Genomic DNA, 9566 nt, shown 5'->3' on the forward strand with positions numbered 1-9566 from the left:
GAGAAAAATAACAAAAATATCTTGTGCGTAGCTATTGTAGTTGAAACTATGGGTGCCTTTCAAACGACCCAGTATACATATAACACAGTGATCATCTCATCCTTGTTTAACATTGGTAAACAAAGATGTAATAATGCACAGTGTCACATCGTGTGTCTCTTGTTGGAAAGCACCCTATACAATCATGTTTTTGTACTTAAACTTTTACCTAAAAAACACTTTGCATATTGATTTATAAATGAACGAAAACACTGAAATTTTTTCAGCTGGCTTTCGCGAAAAACTTTCGCACGACGATACTGCTGCGTTATACATGCTCGTGTAAAAAATATTTTTAACTCTTTACAAACTTGTCGTTGTTAAAGCAGATTTCATAAGAATGCTAAAAAATTGCTAACCGCAAAATTTCACAATTGATTTATATTACATATGGGTAATATATTACATATGGATTACTCGTATGTAATATAAAATCCGTATGTACGTGAAACATTACATCATTGTTTGATGATAAACTTGTTTCATAAGTACATCGCAGACACATAACAAATCTGTCACTGTATATATTTATTATTTTCTTGATGACGTAATGTTACGTTATTTTTTTACTTCGATCGAATTTGTTATTCAGGCCTATTAGACGAACTAACGTCGAAAATCAACGTATTTTTTCTAAATTTCATCGTTTTCATCGCGTTCTTTCATACTTCGTCGCGACGCGTCTGCTAATTCCGTCAGCAGAAGAGTTTCCGAATCGGGAGGGCTTCTCGATTCATTTTCGTTTAGGCCACTAGCACTTCGAGTAAGTTTTCGATTACGCCTTCGAGCCTTCCTCTCGGTTTTCAATTTCGTAAATTCGCTTGTGCCATTGTCAGAAGAGGAGGTGCTTGATGTGCTGGGCAAGTCGTCGTTTATCCCACTACCGGTGTAACTAGGCGCTGGTTCATAAATGGTACTCGACCTCATTGATGGTGCGGATTCTTGTGTCCTGAGATAAAAATAAATTTTAGGAAAATTAAAATGCCTTAATTATAATTGAAACGTCAAATTTAATTCTCAAATTTTTAGTCAAATTTAATTCTAAGAAAATGCTAGTGGAATTTAATTCTAACAAAATTTAAGGCTATAAAACTGATAAATTTCCAGACGATTCATATACGCAGTTTGGAATTTTCTGATGTACATTTACAAATATTGGAAATCGGAGTTAATTTTTCGGACTTATCATTAAATTATCAACCTTAAAATGCTCCGCCTTTCGACCGCAGATTCTGCACTGCCGGCTGTTATTAAAGCTCCTGCATGTGCGGGTGCACTCCTAGAGAATATCTCACGACTGTAAGATTGTGCGACACCAGGAACGTCGACGGGATCACTCGGCGGTGGAGGCCCTTGCGCAAATATATTTTGTACGTGAGGCCTGCTTTCGTTCGATTGTTTTAACGATGTCAATGTCATCTGCTCGTCCACTTCCTCAATGACGCCTATTCTCATGGAGCCACCTGCACCTATGACATTATTATTTTATCCTTAATCAGTCGTTTTAATGTAATACCTAAGGTCCTAATCTGTAATTTTTAACGACAGTGTCGATATCGATTATATTGTCGTTGTGTAGTCTTTTTACTTACAAAATTTGTGCAACGATAATATAACGACATCGACGCTGTCGTTAAGAGTTATAAAATAGGGATCCTAGCAAAAAACGTACCAGGTGGTCGTGGTTGTAATGAAGCTGTTGAACCCGTGCTTGGCATCTTTCCCGTGGCTTTGGCGGCACTCGTGGTACTCCCGTCCGTCCTGTCATCTTTGCTAAACAGTCGCTTAAGTGCATTAGTGACGCTGGCTACCCTCGTGAGGGACTCACCCAAATTGCTAGTCGAACCGCCACTGATATTGCGATCTCGATTGCTCACTCTACTGGTGCTTCTAATAAAAAATTAGCAGAACTTTAGAATCGTGAAGATAAGTTATCATTTTCACATCAATATTATAATACTATACTATACTATAAATCGTAGTGTTTTCTGAAAGTACAACTTTATTATCTAATGTTATTATCTTTATGTTTAATATTTGTATTATTAAAATGAAATTATAATTATTATATGTGTTTTGAAATTCCAACAAGTTTTACTCTTCATTAATTTTTCATCACAAGGTATAAATAGCTACCTTATTAATCTCTCGGTGCTGTCTGTATTGCTTCTGAGTTTGCATTAAAAATATGAAATGTGAATAGACCTGCTTCACGTTAAATTTAAATAAAAAAATATTCAAATGTGAAGTAATCTATAGTTACCGAGACAGCTTTCCTGCGATAAAATGTATTCCTGAAGCAGCATCGTCAGCGATGTCGGAGCGGAATTTCTGATCATCCATCGGCATCATCTCGTCAATTTTAACCGACGATGGTTGCAATTCTTGTTGCGCGGCGGACAATTGTATGCCAGCTGTTGAAGGTTCAGGAGGTTCCTCGCGGTAAGGTTGTGCTGCGGCGGTGTAGGGGAGTTCCGCGGGGAATATCTCATCCCAATATTGATCACGTATGAGTTCAGGATGTTCGTGATGCATCTCGTCAACGATTAGATAGCTTACCTTAAAAACAAAAAATAGTATTATTTTAGAATTTCAAGAGAGAAAAAAGTAAACGACGAGAAAGTTCTTACTTGCAAATTGCGATCAATTAACCAGTTTACTTCAAAGTCATCGTCGTCCTCGCCGAATGGATTGATTAACGTTTCGGCTACTTTTAACCAGCCCATATAGAAAAAGAATTGCAATGTCGCGAATACTGGGAAGTACAGATCTATGGTCGAGTCCGACTTTTGAATCCACTGACGACCCATCACAGTAGTCAAAAAATATGTATAGACGGCTAATGTTACGACCTATACATTAAAAATAGAATTTAGAATTCAGATGCGACAAACTGATTCGTATGAACTATGCGACTCTATTTATTAAATATATTTTACATTAAATATTTCATTATTATTCTTCCCGACTCTCTCTTCCCAAAATTTCTTACGACTATTGCTTTGCCTTCCGAAATTAATTTAAATAGTTTCTATGTCTACCTGAGTATACACTAACGGGACGCTGATTGTGTCGTAGTGCGATATACTGCCGCACATCCCGCGGAACCTATTAAGTTCATCAATTAGAGTTTTCACCGCGAAATCGTCACGTATTCGACCTTCCTGTCGGGCTCGGGTCACGATACTGGAAGCCCAAACTATCGGTAGCCAATGTTTACTTGGCTTTGGGAATTTCGCATTTAGGCTTTGAAATATCGCTAATTCGTTGTCCAGCAACAAGCCGCTCTCCACAAAATGCTCTAAAGTAGGAAATCTCTTCTTTACACGCGGCGCGACGTTTGTTAGGACTATAGTCAGACAAACGCACACGTACCTGAAAAAAAGAAATTTTTTTTTATTTAGAGAAACTAAAGTATTGTATATAAAACTGCCTAAAGTAAAACTCGCTACATAATATATAAAAAAAATTCGTATGAAATATTTTTTTATCTTGTCTATAACATGTGAAGTTCAATACTTAATGATAATATTTTAACTGATTTACTTAACAAACTATTATATATTTTGACATTTAGAAAATATTATATACCTTGGAATATTTAACCCTCCAACGGCACATATCGTGTCCATGTCATTTCTTATTTCTCTATACTTATATAATTTTTATAACTTTTCTAAACTTTTTTTCCAATGTCTACGTAGCAGAATAATTTATTAGAAACTTTAAAGAACATGTGTGAATTTCTATAGAATTTCTCGAGCACTTTAAGAGCCTCAAAATCGGATTGGACACAAATGACTCATGTGTGCCGCTCTAAAGTACTGAAAATAATTGTGCCGTTGCAGGGTTAATCGATCTTCTTTTCTATCGTTTAAAGAAAAATCAAGACATGTCTTTCCTTGCAATTTAAATTGGATGCAACTTTTTAGTCGTACTTTATGGATGCTATAACTTTACATTACACAAGGTACCTAACGATCGTTCGACGCATTAGACGACCGCGTTCGTCGTTCCCATGTATAGTGGCTGATACGAAGACTGCGATGGAATCAGGCCATGGTATCGTCATGTATTGATTCCACCATCTGGTCATGACGATACTGACATAGAAACCTAGGACGAATGACAGTGGTATCAGGTCGCTGTACTCGTTGCAGTATGACACCACAGATTCGAATATCTTCTTTTGCTCCTCGTTCAATAATAATCGGTAAATACCGGAGAGGGAGTAATAGATGAAGAGGAAGAGTGTCAGATCGAGCCAGACAAGTTTGTAAATGCTCGCCCGCCATCTGAAACAAAATCGCGCGACTCGTAAATTAGATGCAGACGCGAAACATCTGTCAAGGTGTTATAATTGTCTCATAATGAGCGATCTCGTCTACTTGCTAGGAAAATCTCAATAGCAATAATGAGCTTTAAAATCTGACGATGTATTAAGATCACAAAGCGACAAAACGCGATAACGTAACTTGTGTGCTATTATCGAGCTGAAAGTCAATAATCCTGCTTCATATCTTGACTTATTGTTAGTGCCTCGCTACTAGTAGCGACATAATGTTTGAGGTGTATCAACTTTGAATGACGAAGTGTTATATTTTTATGCAAATACTGTTGGAAATATTCGCTACCCGTTACTTGCAATTGGAAGTATTCCAATATAATTCGTGGTATTATTCTCAGGAACGCGACCTACGTGAATATCATTGACATTTACAAATCTACGAGTTAGCTTTTTACGTGAAACGATTAGTAAAATGAGAAAGCATACAAATCGTATCTGTGTAAATTATAATTGCTATTTTAATCATAGAAGAAAAATAAAAAAAGAATGCAAAAAAGAAAATAAATGTAGAAAAATAAATATAAACAGCTGCAAAATTAATACATTGAGTGATAATAACAGCATCATATTGAGAAATAAAAAATAAAAATTCAGGGGTTAAAATATAAATATAAATCAGGCTTTAAAATATAAATACCGAAAAATAGAGATATTATGAATAAAAGAAAAAAGATTAATCGAATGATAAATTTAAAAAATAGCTGAAAATTTTTAATAAATATAATATATTCCAGTAGACTGGAACAGATTAATCAATCTCTTAAATGCTAAAAAGTCAAAATTTTACCTGAGTAATAACTTGAGAAAGCAACCGAGGCCCCTGCAAGTGGCTACCTCGGCAGTGTAGGAGACAGTCATCTTTTATCGAGCACGTGAATCGTGTCTCACGTGATTACTCTCTTTCTTATTTAACTCTTCAACTCCAAGTGCTACGCTTGCACTTTCGCCGATAAAAAGGTTGTGACATCCCCCAGGAGAATTTCGTCCTTTCGTCAAAATGAGATAACCAAATGCGACAACTAATGTCAGCTCCTTTTCGGCATCATCTCCGGCTTCGTTTCCTCGAAACAGCCAAGCTGACGGTCCACCGGTAAGAAATCCCCAAGGTCATCGTTTGTATGATTGAACCGCCTGACGTGATTATATAATGTAAGTTATACTGACAGAAACGACACAAACTTATTAGCTCTAATATACGCACTTTTCGCGTTTCGCAAGAATCATTTCTGTCAATAGGACTATTGTTTAAAAAATCTATTTTTGTTTTGCCTCGCCTCCTTCGTTTCGAAAGAAATGTGCTTGGTATATTCACCTTCTATAGCAATACGAAATAAACTTGGCGCAGTATCACGTGTATTCCTTGTCACGTTTAAATTTACTACGTGCTGTTATCAGTGTTTTTTATCATACATTATCAGAACTTGACAGGTTTGTAAATTTACACTAAAAGCTTCTTTCAATAATAAATGAATTCTCAAGAGTTATGAATTTAACTCGTTCGCGTGAGAATTTATTATCTCAGAGATAACTTTGAAATTCTGGATTATCAGCTTCTCCGTTTCTTCGTTGATACGATAGTTTCTTTCAAAACATAGACATTTATTTGTGTTGTAGGATTAAGATTATATTTCTTAAGATTCTGATATCTCACAATAGCTCATAAGATTAAATTTAATTAATTTTCTAATTATCAGATTTCCTTTTTGTCAGGAATTAAACATATCTTCATTACAATTTATCGTTGTCATAATAATATCTTTGAAGTCTCCTCAAGACTAAACATTTGACGAGGCTAACACAGAAATATATTTGACATTTCTTGAGAAACGGATGGTTCATGTAATATTAAAGATCATCCGAACCAAGGGCATCAAATGCGTGTATCAAACAATTTATCTGCAATTGAGCTTCTCTAATTTTACTCATTAAAAGATCAATGTTTCTTCGTATACCTATCAAGCGTAAAGACTCCGATTTTTCGATTACTTGAGAATTCCCAATCTGTAAAAAACAGAAAAAATAGATGAGTTATAACAGAATAAAAAGGTATTCTATGAAAAATTGAACGTTTTTTGAAATTAATTTCGTTTTTTAAATTATTAATCTTTCTGTCAATGTACTATTTTTCAGCTTTTTATTATCATATTTCCCAAGCTTTTAAAAATGTAAAAGTGAAAACGAGATAAAATCTGCGCAAAACTGTTCATTGTTACTCGAAGGCTGGGATTTTTTAAGTCTTATTCAATAAAATTCGTATAAAAATATAAAAACTTTTTACTGTTTAAAATTCATTATAGTAAAATTTATTATTCGATGAATAATAAATTCGATATGAATAATAAAGAGAAAATTTTGAAAAATTTTAGTCGTTTTTTAGCAAGAACTAAAATACATTAAAATGAGTACATTTGCAATTAACATTTAGCATTGATTGTTACTTTATGACCGGCCAAGATCAATACAGATGATTCAATAGAAATATGTAGCGTACTCGGGGAAGAGGAATGCAGATATTTTTAACAGAATTTTCTATTTTGCCATTCAAGCAATTCGATTCTGTAATTAAGTAATTCGATTATTTTTAATCCATTTACATTTCTCGGAGAATTTCCGCATTTATCCCTCCAAGATTTACAATGCCCGTCTTTGTGCGCGTTGTTATCAAAAGGATGTGTTACCACGAGTGCGTTTTACACCATGCCAAGGTGCAGTCGGCACCGCGTGCTGGCGGCCGTCATTTCTTGATCGATCTTCGGAAGTGTGACGAGTTTCTGATTGACGTCATTGTAAAATAATGATAACATCACGTAATCGCGCCTGATTAGTAATCAGTAATTTAAACTACACTTCCAGCGTGATACAACTTCGCCGGTTAACACGTGGTCGTGTTTAAGAGCGTGAATCGCAAAACGCGAGAAAAAAAAAGTGGCAATTACAACGTAACGTTATTTACATTTGACGAAGGAAAATTGCCAAGATAATTGCAAAGTTGATTCCAAGTTTCATAAAACGAAGTATATCTTATCGTACACTTTAAATGTGCGAGTTAGATATATGCAGAGTCGTTCCCCACAAGTCATTTTAAATATCAACATTTTTTGTAATCGTGAAATAAAATAAAAAAATTGTATTTTGCGAGAAATTATTTTATGCCGAAAACGGAATGCACGTTACAGTTGTAAATGTACGTGACAGTTGCAAATGTTGTCAGGCAATTTTTGACCTTGGACTTCGCGTGTAATGATAGCTATCACAGACGCGATCATAAAATTCATTATTCGCGAGTGCTACTTACTCAAGCAAGAGTTAGCTGTTGCATTACATTCCCAGAAAATTACATTAATTACAAAATTAATTAGTAAATGTATCGCAAACATTCTGATAAACTACTGATATAGATCTGATGTCCGCGCAAAAAGGCTGTAGTTTGCCTACACAAATAATATATATACAGAAATTTCAGGAAACAAAGAAAAGGAGAGAGTAGGTTGTAGATATAGGTGAAAACGTTTCAAACCCAAACTCTATACTTGTCTACTTACCTTCTGGCTTCTGGATTCGACCAATTGTCACTCTCTCAATTTTGTGAAGATTAGTGCATGGAACGACACGACACGCGCGATCTTAGATCGGGATAAACAGATGCGAGTTTGCGAGGAAACTTGCACGGTTGCGTCGTTACACAAACAGCATCCAACACTAACAGTACTGAAGCAATAGCCGCCGCAGCACTGATGACTGAACACGCCAACCGAACGGTATCCCCTACCTACTCTCCTCCTCGGATACATCCATCCCCTCCGTTATGCCATTGCCGTATTTCCGCATGAGTCAGTGGTGCTCATAGTTTATAGGCGTTTTGCTGCCTTTGTGCAACGCTGCTGCATCAGCTGCATACTAGTCGCTCGATTATCTGCACAACTTCGTTTACCATTATCGATTATTATTCCATGAACGATCACGCAAACCCAAGAGTAAAATCAATGCCGCGCAAACAACCATCGTATTCGTATTCGTCCCTTGGAATTTCTAAAACTGCAAATGTTAAAGCCGAATATATTTTAAAATTACTCTTTTCAAGTATTTAAAATCGATTATTGATAGCCGTGTTTTTCCATTTTTCATCCGTTTTCATTCAAAAAGTAGCTCTGTATACGTAAGGACTGTAAACATGGCATGCAAATGCAAAGAAATTTTCTTGTTTGTTTTGGCTTAGCTCGCCAAATTTACTGATGGATGAAATTCTATTGAGTATACGTTTATACTCACATCTCATATGCATTAGTTACGATGACAGATGATTATAAATGTTTATACAGAGATGACAGGATAAAATAGCGATGGGTTAGCAAAAACGTAATGCAGACAAGTTGATGGTTGATCCTTTTTTTTTTTAATACTCTCCTTACATCAGTAAACGCACACAACAATAATCCGATCATTATCAAAATACTACAGATAGCACGAGCGCCGTGTTATCAGTATAACATTCAATATGCATTATCCAAATTAAAATTTCTATATCTCACAATATTTTCTGTGGTATTACAATAGATAGTAACACAACAGTAGGTAAAGCTCGTGTGTATCTTTACGTCATAATTTATATGAGGCGTTCCGTGTTAATCTCGCGAATCGACCGGAAATAGGAGAAACTCGGCGCGGTCATGCTTCTTTAAGCATCCACGCCCGCATCCTGCTATTCACGATTGGGCGCGTTCAAGTCGATAAAGCGGCTAGATCTGCTCGCCGAGCAATTAAACATAACTGGTTGGATCTACAGGTAAGAACCAATCATGCTCATTCGCTCGGCAAGCATGCCTAGCCGCTTTGCTGTCTTGAACTCGCCCAATGATACGACGTTTAAAATGATAACTAAAAACTTAAAAAATAAATCGATTCAATATATAAAATCTATTTCTCTCAACGATTATAAAATACATCTCGCGGAATATCTTGTATATACAGATTTGTATGCTTTGTATTCTTTTTACAACGTCTTTGTACATTTATTTTCGACATGAATAAACTAGAACTTAGGATATATATGTCCGTCTGTCTCTAACGTTGGTCATCTCGAATACGGTTTGCTCGAAAGTAGAAGTAGATTGCAGATGCGTGTTCGAGTGAAGTTCTAGATGAAAAAAATAAAGAGGAAACACTTAAAGTAGCGTAGTAT

The 9566-nt window shown here is 35.7% G+C and overlaps 1 protein-coding gene across 2 annotated transcripts; it reads right to left on the bottom strand.

The window, feature by feature from the left end:
* Nucleotides 1-5261, bottom strand: LOC108762949 (bestrophin-4). 2 transcript variants are annotated; one of them, XM_018510218.1, is made up of 9 exons: nt 5175-5261; nt 4014-4334; nt 3081-3414; nt 2670-2891; nt 2303-2598; nt 2176-2208; nt 1712-1929; nt 1241-1508; nt 1-988 (listed from the first exon to the last, which is right to left on the bottom strand). In XM_018510218.1, exons 1-9 carry the CDS (start codon nt 5243-5245, stop codon nt 673-675), a joined length of 2079 nt encoding a protein of 692 aa, XP_018365720.1. In that variant the 5' UTR covers nt 5246-5261; the 3' UTR covers nt 1-672. The 2 variants fall into 2 exon arrangements, with proteins under 2 accessions (XP_018365720.1, XP_018365721.1); XM_018510219.1 differs by lacking the exon at nt 2176-2208.
* Nucleotides 5262-9566: the final 4305 nt, after the last annotated feature.

This window comes from Trachymyrmex cornetzi, unplaced genomic scaffold, assembly GCF_001594075.2.
Source record: "Trachymyrmex cornetzi isolate Tcor2-1 unplaced genomic scaffold, Tcor1.1 scaffold326, whole genome shotgun sequence".
NCBI lineage: Eukaryota > Metazoa > Arthropoda > Insecta > Hymenoptera > Formicidae > Trachymyrmex > Trachymyrmex cornetzi.